Here is a 15,680-nt window from a genome sequence, read left to right on the forward strand (position 1 = left end):
ACCCCGGTGACCCCGGTAACAAACCTTCTGTCAGTGTTTGCTGTTTAAGCACTAAAAAATTCGAAAGAGATTCAAAGTTAAAAAAAAAATCAAAGTTTAAAGAAAACTGCAGAAGTTGGATCTAAAATGAAATCTTTACCTAACATCACGTCAAAATTTTGGCTACCATATTCCAGACCATATATAACCTTGATTAAGTGAACAGAAGAAACCCTCTTGGAGGGTGATTTTACAATGTATACCGGTAACCTAGGTACAAAAATTGAAATCTAGGGTTGGCGTTCGAGAGAGAAAATTCACTTTGAATATTTGGAGCAAAATTTACTCCATAAGTACTTAAAAGATGATAAACTAATACTTTTATATTAATCAATTTCATTTTTTTTTTTTAAGTTTAACTCAACAACTGCTAATCTTTAATCAACGAAGTATCAATGTAAATTGGGAAATTTTTGATCATTACTTGATATTTAATTTATTTAGCTTTAACCAAAAAATCCATTTGTAGAAAATAGTTAAAAATAGTTTATACACTAGCCACTAAATTATCTAGCCGTCTTAAGTTCTTTCAAGAATTTAAATATTTAAAGTTTTTGATCATAGCTAACTCATACTGTTCAAAATGCAGAACAAAGAAAGAAATTAAGAGGAAAATAAGAAAGCTCTGTGCTTCGTTTTTCTCAAAAAATTATTTTGGATTTTGAATGACATGCTCAAGAAGTGTGTCCAGTACATCCTCAAAAAGCCAATATATTTTGATGATACACGTGTTCCATTAAGCATTTATAATACATACCGTACTCTTCTTTTCATATGTCAGCAAGGGGAAAAATCTACCACCTCTATATGACTTAAAGAAAATCTCCTTACCTGGTGCACTGAGAATAACATCACCTATTTGTCAGTGCCTGATTTGCACTATTAAAAGAGTCAGTGAAAAGTCACCTTATCTTACGTTTCAAATCCAGCCAACCCATGGATCCCAAACACTTGCCAGTTGTGTAAAAAAGATGTTGCTCCTTTTTTCGCTGAAAACCTTATTGTTCTTCTCATTAACAATACATCATTTATGGCTTTACAAATATTTAACGATGATCAACTTACTTCAAAGGTTGCGGTATGCTCTCAATCTTCTTTAATTTGGTACCACATTCGAATTAACTCAGGTGCAGTAATCATTATGCTGCATCCTGGTGTGGTACAGAAATTTGGAATAGGAGTTGTTACACTTGAACTTGTTTTGCTGGCGGTACGCCATTGGGAACCACGGTGCGTAGGAACATGCTCTAAGACCTATCATCAAAAATCATTTCCTCATTCAAAAAACGTAAAAGACAACATTTTTTAGTGGGGGCCTGAGGAGAAATCACATATTTTAGAGGAGCGCCCAAGAATTTTGTTGTTCAAGATAGGTAACTAAGAGGCATGGGGCATACTCAAGTTTCTAGTATGTTGATAATGGTGTCGAATGAGGATGATTTTCAAAAAATTATGGTAATTGGAGCAAAACCAACCCTTCTCCGACCCCTTCCTAGAATTATGTCTCCTTTAATCATAAATTTTTTTATTTTATTATAAACTAGACCAAAATTAATTGACAGATTACAAATTTCATCAAAAAATCTCTTTTCGTTTAAGATTTATAACCATGCAAAGCTTAAAATTACCCCCTGAAATAATTTTAAATGATCTTAACTTCTAAACGAAAAGCTTTTTTTTGATGTAATTTGAAATCAAATATAAAACAAGGAAAAAAATTGAAAAGGGTTTTTAGGAACCATAATTTAGGGAGGATTCGGGGATCGTTTTGAACACCACAAAATCATGCCCATGCCGCTGTATTTAGATTTTCAGAAATGCTTGTGATAGATTTATCAACTTTTTTTTAAAGTTTTTAAAAACGTTTGTTTAACATTGAAATTTACAGACGGATATGTAATTTTCATCACTTTCTCTTTACATTTTTATAGAAATAAAAACAAAGCAGAGCAACCTTTAGTCATTAACAATTAGTAAAAGTAGTTGATAATTGTTAATAGTTAGCATAATAACTCCTCATATGCGTTGACATACGAACTGAATACATGTTTGTAGCCATTATATTGACATTTAATTGATATAACCGATATATCATGCCTATATTATCAATCCATATCAGAAGTTTTTATTTGGAGCATTCATTTAAAACGCCCTAAACATGCAAATGAACATGTTGATTTTGTTAAAAAGTTTTGCAGTTGCTGCTTCAGGAAAGGCAAGGATTTAAGACCAATAAATAATGCTGAAATAACTTATTTAAATCTAAATAAAAAGAAAAAAAACTACTCAAACCTTATCAAAACAATATTCTGGAAAGATTATTCAGTGGATAACCTTCCTACCAGGCTTTGCTCGAAATGTAGAAAAACGCTTGCAGGGACTGATCCTTACTTCACCATGCGGCCGTGTTATGAAGGTAATTATAACTATATCGGTGTTTAATTTACTTTAGTTAAAATTTAGTTACGTTATTTTGGTTATTATAGTTGCCATACATATGTTATAAAATTTAGACCTGAAGACCTGAATATCAGAGGGAGAAATTGTGAATGTTTTTTTTGTGAAAATGGGGCGCAAATCAAAAATGGAAAAAATATTTGCCCCTATGGTTGAATGTGTGTCGGGAAACTTGTTTATCAAGGCGCTGAAGACGTTTCAAATAAAACCTCAGAAATACTAATTTGTAAAGATTGCTATGCCCAAGTGGGACAAGGAGTTCCACATGAAAACTTTTGGTCCAAAGCAACCCACTGTCTCTTTCGGAAAGACAAATTGAACAAACTTCAATTAAAACTACATTCCAGGTGAGTTTTTGTTGCTTAAAAATACTTTCAAAAACAATTTTGTTATGAGTTTAAAGCCAATTTTTGTAATAACTTCATTATAATTTCTAAGTAATCGCATCATGATTGAAGTTGCACAAGTTTAAATGTTAAACTGATTGAGAACAACGAAATAATTGGAAAATTATTCAATTGTGATAAACTCCCATTGATATTAGAATTAAATGAAAGCAAAGAGGTAAGTAAACTATTACCAAAGAAAAAATTTTTTGATTACTAGATTGCAATTTGTATCATTTATTTTGGTTTTTTAGTTGGTAGAAAAAGATACTCCTACTGTGTATTGCAACGACATTGAAGAGCTTGTAGCAATGGTACTTCATCACATAAGTCAAGGAACAAATGATGTTAATACCAAATTAGGTGTAGATGGAGGGCAGGGATTCCTTAAAGTTACACTGTCAATAACCCTAAAACCAGAATTAAAGAGTAATAAAGTTTCAGAGAAACTGAGTGTGATGGATATGCGTGCAAAGATTTTAAAGATTCAAGTGTCCACAAAACTTTTACATTATCACGGATGGCTGATTTAAAAATGTAAAAAAGTACACAAATGTTGTTAATCCCCCTTTATTTACAGGCGACAAAAACAGAAAAATACTAGAACTTGTAAATATTCCTGGTCTACATATACTGCTAGGTGTTGTAAACATAATTTTAAAAGAGATTGAAAAAAATTTATTTGAAAACAAGAAGTGTGGGTTACAGTTTGTTAAACGATATCTGTCTAAAAGATAAACATTTGCAGTGTCCTACCGAGACAGCATCGTTTGGAAGGCTTACAATAAGTTGCTTAAAAATATAGCTTTGAACTGTTTTTTCAGGAGTCTAGTCTTCGAGTTGCGGCTGCCAAATACATTAAGGTACTTGGAGATTTTGAAAAAATAGTCCATGGTTGTTTCGGAAAATCATTAAGCTCCACATATGTCAAAGGTTAAGAGGAGTTCTCTACGAGCTATAGAAATCTAAGGGCTACAATTCCTTTGGAGGTACACATAGTTGAGCAACATATTATCGAATTCATCGACATGAAGGGTGGAGTCTTCGGTATGATGAATAGCTTTTAAGTTTGATAAAAAATAATTTATAATATTAGTAATTAAATACTCTATTTCAACAGTGGAATCGTAAAATTTGCATGAATTATGACGAATATTTATTAAATAAACTTGCATTTCTTTTGTACTTCTTATATTCTATAGGCTTAGGTTAATCGATCAAACAAGCTCTGGAATCCATTCATCAGGACTTCAAACAGTTTTGGCTAATGAGAAAATTTGGAGAGCACAGCCCAAACTAAACGGGGTTGTTACTAAAAAACGGGGTTGTTGCTAACAACTACAAATACTTTTAAAGTGGCTTTCTATTTGCAGGAATGTAAGTCGTAAAAAGTAAAATATTAAACCTCCTATCAAAAAACGTTTAGTATGATATTGAAATGTAAAATATCAATCATAATCCAACCATAAAGACCAGAAACCTTTTTTTTTTTTTTAATGTATTATGTGGTTGTAGCAAACCCTACTCGACCCCTAAGAGCCCTCCCCTAGAGTATGGTTCCAAAAGCCCTTTTCAATTTTTTGTTTGTTTTGTATTAAACTAGATCAAAATTCATCTACAGATTTCAAATTACATCAAAAAAAAGCTTTTCTTTTTAAAAGTTAAAACCATTTAAAGTTATTTCAGGGGGTAATTTTAAGCTTTACATTGTTATAATTTTTAAACGAAAAGAGATTTTTTGATAAAATTTGTAATCTGTCAATTAATTTTGGTCTAGTTTATAATAAAATAAAAAAATTTATGATTAAAGGAGACGTAGTTCTAGGAAGGGGTCGGAGCAGGGTTGGTTTTGCTCCAATTACCATAATTTTTTGAAAATCATCCTCATTCGACACCATTATCAACATACTAGAAATTTTAGTATGCCCCATGCCTCTTAGTTACCTATCTTGAACAACAAAATTCTTGGGCACCCCTCTAAAATATGTGATTTCTCCCCAGGCCCCAAAATCTTGTCTTTTCCGTTTTTTGAATGAGGAAATGTTTTTTGATGATAATCAAAAAAAAATTTCTGGGGATGTGTAACAAGATCTTAGAGCATTTTCCTATGCACCGTGACAAGAATGTTTACAAAAATGTCGCGAATGTTTACAAAACGTCTGAAAAAGTTTTATGACCTTATATGCGCCTTTTCAATAGGAAAACTTACGTTTTGCTTGTTCCTTTTGGTTTCTCAATATATTCCGAAAAATGTTTAGAAACCCATCATCTCCTGATCATATATTCGTTTGGTGGAAGGTTACGCCAAACAACGATGTGTTGAAGCAATGTCATTGAAAAAAATGATTGAGCGCTGAGCTTCGTTCATCGCCATTGTAGAAACGGGATTTTTTTTTTTTTGCACTTCAATTGATTTGCGACCAAGTTCGCAAAAAAAGTTTCAAGAAGAATTCTCTAAATTTTGTCTAATGTAGAAACCGAGTTGTTACAGTACTCTTGATTTTTCAGAACTGAAATTTTTTAAAAATGTTAAGTCATTCCCTATTCCTGTTAAAACCTGATGCTGCAAACTATTGCTTGATAATCACATCAGTCAATAACTGGTTTGGATGTTCTATTTCTCGACCAATTAGCTGCCAAAAGCTCTATTTCACATTATCTGAGCCACGAGGTAGTAAAAAATGTGCTACTACTAGAGGCCTCCCTATTGGGTAAGAATCAGCTAAGGCTCGACTTGTTTTGATTGTACTGAACGAAACAATTTCACAAATAAGGCAACACTACGAAAAATTTGATTTTGGCAGAATTGTAAGAATGACTATGGAAAAATTAAAAGTCCTATAAATTTCTCGGACGTTATTAACTGTTTTTAAATATTTATCTAAATCATGCCTATGTAAAAAAAATCTAAAAACTAGCATAAAAATTTCTTGACCTTATTGGAAATTCCATGATTATGTTCAACTGCTCTTTACTTAAATAGTGAAGAAAAAAAAAAAAAAAAACTCCGAAATACGCAAAAAATTCGGTCAATTTTTACATCTTTTCTGTAAAATGTTTGTTTAGGGAGTTTAACAAGGTCCTTAATTTTGACCTTCATGCATTAATCACGAAATAACGCTAGTTATAACGTTTAAAAGTGATATTTCGCTGGTAAGTCCGGGTTTTTATCGTTATTAAATTATTGAAAATTTAACTTTTATAGAATTACAAAAATAAAGCATAAAATATAATTCGGCCAGCGACAAAATTTATCTTCATACAACCTTTTCTATCATTAAAAGATAACAAAATAACTACAATCAAACGATACAAAATGCTTCGATAAGGTGAGCTCCGCTAATTAGCGACGATCATATATGTAAGAAGTTTACCCTTTCCTTTTACAAATACGTAACCACGCGTTACAAAATTGAAGCCGCGAACCTCTAAAATGTCTTTGGTCTCTTTCAACATCTGAAAAAAGAAAAGGAGAAAAAATGAACAGGAGAAACAAATATAACTTCATTTCATTTAGAAAACTGAATTCAAGGTTTAAGATGCTTAAAATCTGATTCTTTCTAAAAGCTCCAAAATGTGAAATGTAATTTTTTTTTTAAAAAAGAATTTTCACTTCGGAATAATTTTTGTCGGAAAATTTGTAACTTAAATCTCTAAAATCCTAAAATAAATTTGTTATAATTTTCAACATTAAAACAGTTTTCCGTTGTAAGAAAAAAAGTTGTAAGAAGAACTTTGGAAAAATTAAAACTAACTGGCAGATCAGATACATAGTTTCTTCCCTTTTTTATTGCCAAAAAGAATTTTAGCGTGCATCTTGCACAAGTTGCAGAAGGGAAATGTTCTTTCAGATTAAAGCAAGCATTCGATGGAAGTGAACGTAACTTATAATAACGTTAACAATTTATTAGTAATAATAATAATAATAATAATAATAATAATAATAATAATAATAATAATAATAATAATAATAATAATAATAATAATAATAATAATAATAATAATAATAATAATAATAATAATGATAATAATAATAATAATAATAATAATAATAATAATAATAATAATAATAATAATAATAATAATAATAATAATAATAATAATAACATAGTATGATCAAATTTAGTAGTTCATTAATTGTTTAATTCTATTGAGTAGCAAAATTTCTTTATGATGCATGATTTTTAAAATTTTAAGATCCATTTTTCAGAACACAATAGATCAGACCTGAATGTTTCCTGGTTCTCCAGTGGAGTCCATTCTACTTGCTATATTAACTGTATTTCCCCAAATATCATAATGTGGTTTCTTTGCACCTATTACACCTGCTACAACTGGTCCATGAGATATTCCTTTTTAAAGAAAACAATTAAAAGATTTAAATTTTGGATATTTTATTTTCATAAATTAAAAAAATATATAAATAAATTTTACCAACTCTTAATTGAAAATTGTTGAAAGATTGTTCGTTCAATGAATCTAACTTCTTTTTTAATGCCAATGCAAATTGAACGAGATTAACAAGATGCTGCCATTGATCTTCAGTATTTCTAGGAGACTAAATATAATACATTCATATCACATTCTTTCATCATTCATCCATCATATTCTTCATGATTTTGTATACAGCATACTTAAATTTAAAATCAACATTTTTAAAAGGTGTATGTATGTATGTATGTATGTATGTATGTATGTATGTATGTATGTATGTATGTATGTATGTATGTATGTATGTATGTATGTATGTATGTATGTATGTATGTATGTATGTATGTATGTATGTATGTATGTATGTATGTATGTATGTATGTATGCATGTATGTATGTATGTATATAGATGTAAGCACACACATCATTCAATCCTGAAGCAGCCATGTAAGTACTATTCACTGTTTTGATCTTCTCTATTAATGAATATTGAGGTTCAGAAAGTACCTGGGTAAATAAAATATACAACATAGTATTTAATTAATGTTGCAATATTAAAAACAAAAAAAAAATAAAAAAATAAAAATAAAAATAAAAAACAAAGAAATTGTAATTATTTTATTGATAAAAATATTTTCAAGAAAGAACTTTATTTTTTAACTATCATTAAGTATTTTTAAAAAACTTTCAATTTAAAAAAAAAAGTTAATTTAATGGTCACTTTAAGAAAGTTAACTTAGAGAAAGTAAACATTTGCTAAATTATGCAGCCATGTGAAAAGAGGCTAGCTGTGAAGTTCAAACAAGGCTTTTATTTGCCAAAATCTTATTGGAAATTTTAAACACTTAAATTTTAAAATCTTTATAAAGTTTTTAGATTTCTTTATAAAGTTTTTAGATTTCTTTATAAAGTTTTTAGATTTCTTTATAAAGTTTTTAAAATCTTTATAAAGTTTTTAGATTTCTTTATAAAGTTTTTAGATTTCTTTATAAAGTTTTTAGATTTCTTTATAAAGTTTTTAGATTTCTTTATAAAGTTTTTAGATTTCTTTATAAAGTTTTTAGATTTCTTTATAAAGTTTTTAGATTTCTTTATAAAGTTTTTAGATTTCTTTATCATGTTTTAGTTTGATTTTGATCTAGAAACATTTTAGGCTTTTTTTTTTTTTTTCAAATAAAAAACACATCAAAACTAAGTTGCAATATTAAACTCACTTCAAATTTAATTTGCAATAATAAACTCACTTCATCAAAATCAGAAATAATTTCATTAAGAACTCTCATGCACTCAATGCCTCCTTGGTTAAAACTTTCTTCTGTATAAAAGCTAGAGAAGTTTGGTATAGAAGCGAAGATAACACCCACATTGTTATAAGATCGGCTATACAATTCCTAACACACACACAAAAAAAATTATTTTTCTTTTTGTAAGTTCAGCAATGAAGAACAACTATGATATGAAATTTGCAAGTAAATATGTTGTATAATAAATACTACAAGACAGTATTGTTTCAAAAACTTACTGTTTCATCTGCATTACTGGCCTTCAAGAAATGCTGAATTACATGAGATGGAAGAATGTTTTGCATAAGTGCTTGATTCCTAGATCTTATGTTTTCCACACATGCTCGCTTGTCGTATGCCTGAAAGTTGTCAATTATAAAAATATTAACAAGATTAACAGTAGCAATAACAAAAAAATCATAAAATAGAAAACTATAAAAAGAAAAAAAGAAAATAAATGTCAAAAATGAGCTCACTTCTTTTTTCCATAACATCAAAACTCTTGAAGATAACTCAGTCTAGTAAAGAAAATATCAAAACTCTTGAAGATAACTCAGTCTAGTAAAGAAAACATCAAAACTCTTGAAGATAACTCAGTCTAGTAAAGAAAACATCAAAGCTCTTGAAGATAACTCAGTCTAGTAAAGAAAACATCAAAACTCTTGAAGATAACTCAGTCTAGTAAAGAAAACATCAAAACTCTTGAAGATAACTCAGTCTAGTAAAGAAAACATCAAAACTCTTGAAGATAACTCAGTCTAGTAAAGAAAAGGTTTACTTTTTATATATCTATGTATATATAAATACATGTGCACACAAAAATACTTTTCTTACCTGTCGCAGATCAAAAAGTACAACAAACAAATACAAGATCATATGACATGCCAAAACCACTTTCAAACTGACTGTTGAACACCTTATAATATTAAAATCTTTAATAAGTATATAAAGGTTAAACAGTAAAACTTGAAAAGGGACCTATTAAAAACCTATTATATAAACCTATTAAAAATTCAATTCAAAATTCAGCCAAAAATCATTTCAAACTAAAGATAAAGAAAATATTAAAAACAAATTATTATACCTATTTAAACCTTTACAATTTTCGTATTGATCGACATAATTTCCAACTATAGTCAAGTTAAAGACAGCATAAGCAACACATGTGATCAGTACCAAAGCAACTTTTATAATAAAAGAAAGTTGAATAAGTGTTGGGATGGTGAAGACAACCAAAACTCCAGTGAATGTAAAATACTAAATTAAAAAAAAAAATACAAATTTTATAAAAAGACAAAAGGAAACTTCCCTCTCCATCACAATTTATCAAATTTTTCAGAACTTTAAAACAAAATATTTACCACAGGATATGAAAAGCTGTCTGATTTGATCAACATCTAAAAATAGAGATTTTAATTTAATTCAGGAACTGAGCTTATAACAAAAATTCAAATGAAATTATATTCAGATATTAATAAGCAATATATATATATATATATATATATATATATATATATATATATATATATATATATATATATATATATATAGACACACACACACACAATATTTTAAATGATACTTTTACTGATAAAAGTAAAATTTGGATGTTTCAGAACCCTTGTGTAAAACATAAGGATATGTTGGCATAATATAATAAATCAACATGAAGAATGAAACAAAACAAAAAAAACTTTAGAATAGTTAAACTACATTTACTTTTATTTACTTATATATATATATATATAGAGTTACTTATCAATATCTAAAATTTTTAAAAGTTTTCTACACATGCTACACTTTTAAACAAACTTGGCTCCCATATGTAAAAAGCATTTTATGCAAGAAATTACCTGTTCATCAAAAAAATTCATCCCTGTTCTTTTTTATTTCGTGTATAATGTTTACACGAAATAAAAAAGAAAAGGGATCAATTTTTTTGACATGTTTTTGCAAATTTCAATTTGCAATAACTAAACCAGGATTGCTTTGACTTATTCTATTGGCAATTTACACATAAACTATTACTATTTCAATAAAACTATTAGTTGGCAGTTTACAACAAAACTATTAGTTATCAATTATAAAATTATTAGGAGGCAAGCAATCAATTAGGTAAGGAAAAATTGCAAAGTTTATAAATCATTCAAGTGATAATTAGAAAGTTATCAAAATTTTTACAGCATGCAAAACTTTTGCAATCAACTATTTGAGCCCTGATTTAAACAAAAAAATTATCTTGAAAATACACAAAAAATTGCTAAAACTTTTTAAAATTATTAGGCAAATAATATAAACTTAATATAAATATAAACTTTGCATTACATAAATTATAAAATATTTAATGAAAGGACTAATTTAATAACTAATTTACATTTATACAACAAAATACAGTCATGTTAGTTATAAATTGCTTACATCATCAAAAACTTCTGACATTAGCACAAAAATGATACACATGAATGAAACCACATTTGATATTCTTGCATATGGAATTGATAATTTTAATGAGCCCAACACAATAGATAAAGTTTTCTAAAATGTGAAAAAAGGAAATTTTTTATAAACTTTTTTTTGTTTGTGATTGCTTTTTTAAATTCTATTTGATTGTTGTAAATCAAAATTGTTCATTTTTCAAATGGCTACATTTTTTTTATTACCTTCTTCCTACGAGTAGCATTGAACATAAGGAAAAGCAACACACATAAGAACAGTAAGCTGATTCCAAAAGTAATCAAATTTGCTAAATATCTAGAGTACAAATATTTTTTAATAACATAAAATGTGCAGATGAGAAGATGGCATTTAGCAGAAAAATGCTCTGCTACTTGTAAGATTCAAGGTTAATACTACATAACTCAGTAAAAGATTTTGAATATGTAGGTTCAGAATCTCTAGACTATATATATACATATACTTTTTTCTGAATATTTATACTATATTATTATAGTATTTATACTTATTAACATTTATTTCAATTCATTATAAAAAAAACAAAACTCTTCACTTTGTTATTCATACTTACAGTTGTTGGAGAACAAGTTGTACGAAGAAATTCAGAAATGTTACAATAAATTGACCGGTTAGAGATAAAACAGGATATGACATCTTCTCATTGCAAAACTAAAGAAAAATTTATTTTCATCAACATGAAACTTAAATATTGTTTACTACAATTTCAATTTTTAGAAAGTATAATAAAAATACATGTTTTAAAATGAAAAAATACATGTTTTAAAATGAAAAAATACATGTTTTAAAATGAAAAATTTAGACAAGTAAAAAAGTTTGAACACTTCTATATCAAATTAAAGAAGCTAAAAACTAAATCTTAACAGCTCATTATATATCAAATTAAAGAAGCTAAAAACTAAATCTTAACAGCTCATTATAGCATTTTACATTAAGCACATTAAACCACAATCAAAACAATTAAACATATGTGTTGCAATAAATCAGTTACTCAATTGGTTGCAGAAAAATGTGGTTGGTTGCATGAGAAATGTGAGTCAAGTATGGTGTTGAAACAAAAATGCCTTCTGTATGCTTAAAGAGTGTATGGAAGGCACCCAATAAACCATTGGCTGCCTATAAGAATTGTGTTGTCCAAATCAAGTTTGCCAAATACAACCTTCACTGGACATCAAAAGATTCCATCAATATTATCTAGAGTGACAAGTCAAAGATGATACTTGTTTGGATCTTATGAAATTAAGTACATTAAAAGTCCTGCCAGTCAAAAATTTAATTACAAGTTAATTAACTTCTGACTGTCTAGTGGAGAAAACATAATGGTTGCTTCAGTCACAACAATTGGTTTGTTTCAGAGTGTTGACATCATTATGATTCAGGTAAACTTTTAATGGGCACAATGTTAATGTTACAATAACTCTTACTTCTTGCTCTACAGATTTATCAATAAACACCAATGTCAGCTTGTTCACAAGTCCTTTTAAACTAAGAGTAAAAAAAACTAAAATGTCAAATTGCTTTAGAAAAACATGCTAATGAATCATAGCTACAACATGAGACTATACCTAATATTTCTGGATCGTAGAGCATCTAAAAGCATATCATTGATTTTGTTTTCCCTACGTAACAAAGTGAAAAACAAATCTACAAACTGTTTACAAAAATTCTAAATCAAATTTAAAAAGAAGAAAGATTACATGACAAATATAGTATTCTTAATACTGTAATTTAAAAAGAACAAATCATGACAAAAATATCAAAATATAATTAGATTTAAAAAAGCATCAATGTTCCAAAAACTGTGAAAAAATGTTTTAAAAACTGTAAAAAGATTTAAAACTTTTTATAAAACAATTATATTTTATAAGTTTTATAAATTTAAATAATATATACTTTATAGGTTTTTATAAGTACAGAGAAAAAATTTGTACTTCATTATCAACTTTTACCCTATGTTTTAATTTACATAAAAATGGTTTTCACCTGCTCTCCTTGTTCTGTTCATTGACTACACTATTCTAAAGCAAGTTTTAAAAAAATTATAAGAGCTGTAATAAAAAGTTGCAGTAATATTAGAAAAAAAAATTCTTAAAAAAATTCTTAAACTAATGTCTAATTTTGTGTTAAAATGTATAAAACTCATTATTGTTTGAAATAGCATTATTGTTTGAAATAGCAATTAATATCATAATAATTAGTTCATCTAACTGAAGCTGAAATAAATATCATAAATATCTGACAAGTGCAGGAGAGGTAAAGTGAAACATGACTCTTTGGAAGTAGAAATATAATTTTCTCATTCTATTAAATGATTTCCAAGCACTGATTTCAATTGAAGAAATTATTTGAAGAAGTATTACCTATTGTTTTATATATTGAATAATAAATACCTCATTGCTAGAAAAATTGGCATTTGTCAAGTCCAAATCCATTGTGTGCTTCAATTTACTAGAAAGTGACTTTCTTAAAAACGAAGTAGAAATCCTTGTTAGTTTGGTAACACTGTCTATGTCAACTTTCTTTTTGAAATTACTATCCTGCAATATTAAAAAATCAAAATTAGTATTTACTGATCTACTTTTTCATTAAGAATAACATTAAATCTTTTTTACATTGACTCACTTTTTCTGAAAAATTCATATTCTGAAAACAAATTTATAAAAGCATCTTACATCTTTTTTGAACATCATATCTCTTTTTTCGATGATGCTTGCCTTTGGCCCTTTTATAAGATAAGTATTGATATTTTTTAAATACTCGCATCTTTCACCCCCATGTCCTTCTTCGACTTCATACGAATCTTTGATCAATTCATATGTAATTTGAGAGACATGAACCCGACTTAAAAAAAATATAAAACATTTTTTACATTACAAACTTAAAGTAAGAAAGAAATTATAAATTAATAAAACACTTAAACTAAAAAATATTTATATAGATATATATCTAAGCATTAACTTTTAAAACTTTGACTTTAATATGCACCAAGCACATATAGGTCTGTACTCTAATTTTAGAACTCCTTCCAGTTTTTTATTATTTTGAAAAATACACTTCTTGCTTTTTTCACCTGCCATTTAAAAAAAAAAAAAAAAAATTACCCAGGTAAACCACCAGACTCCATTTTATTTGCTAATGTAACATCATCTGACCATACATCATACTGCCATTTTCGTAAACCAAGAATCCCAGCTAGTACATGACCTGAATGGATACCAACACGCATATCCAAGCATTGAACTTTAGTTTTCTTTCTCACATATCTAAATTCTCAAATATTTTAGTTTCAAATATTTTACCATCAAATTTTACTTTCAAATACTAAGAACCATATTTTGAAAAGTTTAGAATTTTTAAATGTTTAGAAAAAATATTTTGATTCTGCTGGGATTTTTTTAACAAAGTAACATTTCTAATTTAACAAAAATTTTGAGAGAAACTTTTATTTTTAAGTTAGTTTTTAACATTTTATAAACATTTTTTAACATTTTATAAATCTTATAACTATATAATATTAGGAGTCTTTCCTATATGTAACTTTTACAACGAAAACGAAAAAAAAATTGCTCTTGAAGTAAACTCTTAGTTGAAAAGCTCCTGAAATTCTTCTTTTAAACCAAGCTGGTATTTTTTAACTGGTGTTTTAAAAAAATCCACCCTGACAAAAAAAGTTTTTGATTTACTGAAGTAAAAAATGAAATGAAATTTATAATATAGACAAGTTTTATAAAACCATACAAAATTTGCTCCACCATTTCCAATCCCATTTCAACTGAATATTCACCATGATTCATTAGCTTAGCATCATTTTTTTCATCAGATGCAATACCACTGATACAGTAATAGCAATCACCAAGAATTTTAATCCTTTGACAAGAATGGCGCTGGAAATAAATTGAAAGTTGTATTAAGCCTAAAATCAGTATTATTTGTATTTGTGAGCCAATTATTGTTATTGTTATGATTCACTTGTTATTGATATGTTATTGTTATTGTTAACCTATCATTCAAAATTTCCTAATACATTAAAAATTATTCAAAGTTTTTCATTCAAATCATTCAAAGATTGATAACTCACCTTTCCTATTTTGTCGAAGTTTGCAAATAGCTCATTTAACATTACAATGAGTTGTTCTGCAGTTACAGTTGAGGAATATTCTGTAAAACCAACAATATCTGCAAACAGGATGCTTTGTAAAAAAAAAAAAAAAAAAAAAATTAAATTTTGACATCTTTTTCATTTTCTTAACCAAATATTTAACTCAAATATATGCTATCAAAAATATATAATATATGCTATCAAAAATATATAATATATGCTATCAAAAATATATAATATATGCTATCAAATTTCTTAAATCAAATTAAGTCTAAATACATTCAGTAAGATACCATAAAATGAATATACATTCTCAATTAGTACATACATTCAGTAAGATAGTAAGTAAGATTTTCAATATGTATAAATCAATTTCATTGGATTTTTATTTTTTTGTTCACAGTTTGTTTTTGTTTTTTCAATTTTCAGGAGCCTCAAAATTATTTACCACCAAGCCTCATATATTTAAATGTAATCTCTTATTTGCTTCTAGCATAATATTGTTTTCTGCAA

General features: G+C 27.5%; 1 protein-coding gene across 10 annotated transcripts in view; it reads right to left on the reverse strand.

The window, feature by feature from the left end:
- Positions 1-6,112: 6,112 nt before the first annotated feature.
- Positions 6,113-15,680, reverse strand: part of LOC145188502 (adenylate cyclase type 8-like) — a 28,213-nt gene continuing 18,645 nt past the window's right edge. For 6 of the 10 annotated variants that reach the window (XM_090088086.1, XM_090088085.1, XM_090088087.1 and 3 more), the window contains 21 exons: positions 15,147-15,258; positions 14,807-14,952; positions 14,170-14,331; positions 13,741-13,909; positions 13,459-13,605; positions 13,052-13,086; positions 12,634-12,687; positions 12,493-12,553; positions 11,622-11,719; positions 11,257-11,347; positions 11,015-11,131; positions 9,958-9,993; positions 9,681-9,853; positions 9,431-9,512; positions 9,073-9,114; positions 8,836-8,955; positions 8,558-8,704; positions 7,737-7,820; positions 7,317-7,440; positions 7,110-7,234; positions 6,113-6,338 (listed from right to left, as the gene is read on the reverse strand). In XM_090088086.1, the coding sequence (XP_089944212.1) occupies positions 6,222-6,338; positions 7,110-7,234; positions 7,317-7,440; positions 7,737-7,820; positions 8,558-8,704; positions 8,836-8,955; positions 9,073-9,114; positions 9,431-9,512; positions 9,681-9,853; positions 9,958-9,993; positions 11,015-11,131; positions 11,257-11,347; positions 11,622-11,719; positions 12,493-12,553; positions 12,634-12,687; positions 13,052-13,086; positions 13,459-13,605; positions 13,741-13,909; positions 14,170-14,331; positions 14,807-14,952; positions 15,147-15,258 (2,242 nt within the window). In that variant the 3' untranslated portion in view covers positions 6,113-6,221. Of the gene's footprint in view, positions 6,339-7,109; positions 7,235-7,316; positions 7,441-7,736; positions 7,821-8,557; positions 8,705-8,835; positions 8,956-9,072; positions 9,115-9,290; positions 9,355-9,430; positions 9,513-9,680; positions 9,854-9,957; positions 9,994-11,014; positions 11,132-11,256; positions 11,348-11,621; positions 11,720-12,492; positions 12,554-12,633; positions 12,688-13,051; positions 13,087-13,458; positions 13,606-13,740; positions 13,910-14,169; positions 14,332-14,806; positions 14,953-15,146; positions 15,259-15,680 lie in introns of those variants that run through there. The other 4 variants (XR_016452674.1, XR_016452673.1, XR_016452675.1 and 1 more) reach the window with 2 other exon arrangements.

Source organism: Hydra viridissima, unplaced genomic scaffold, assembly GCF_058129835.1.
Source record: "Hydra viridissima isolate aposymbiotic clone 2 unplaced genomic scaffold, HvirCarnegie_v1 scaffold_5, whole genome shotgun sequence".
Lineage (NCBI taxonomy): Eukaryota > Metazoa > Cnidaria > Hydrozoa > Anthoathecata > Hydridae > Hydra > Hydra viridissima.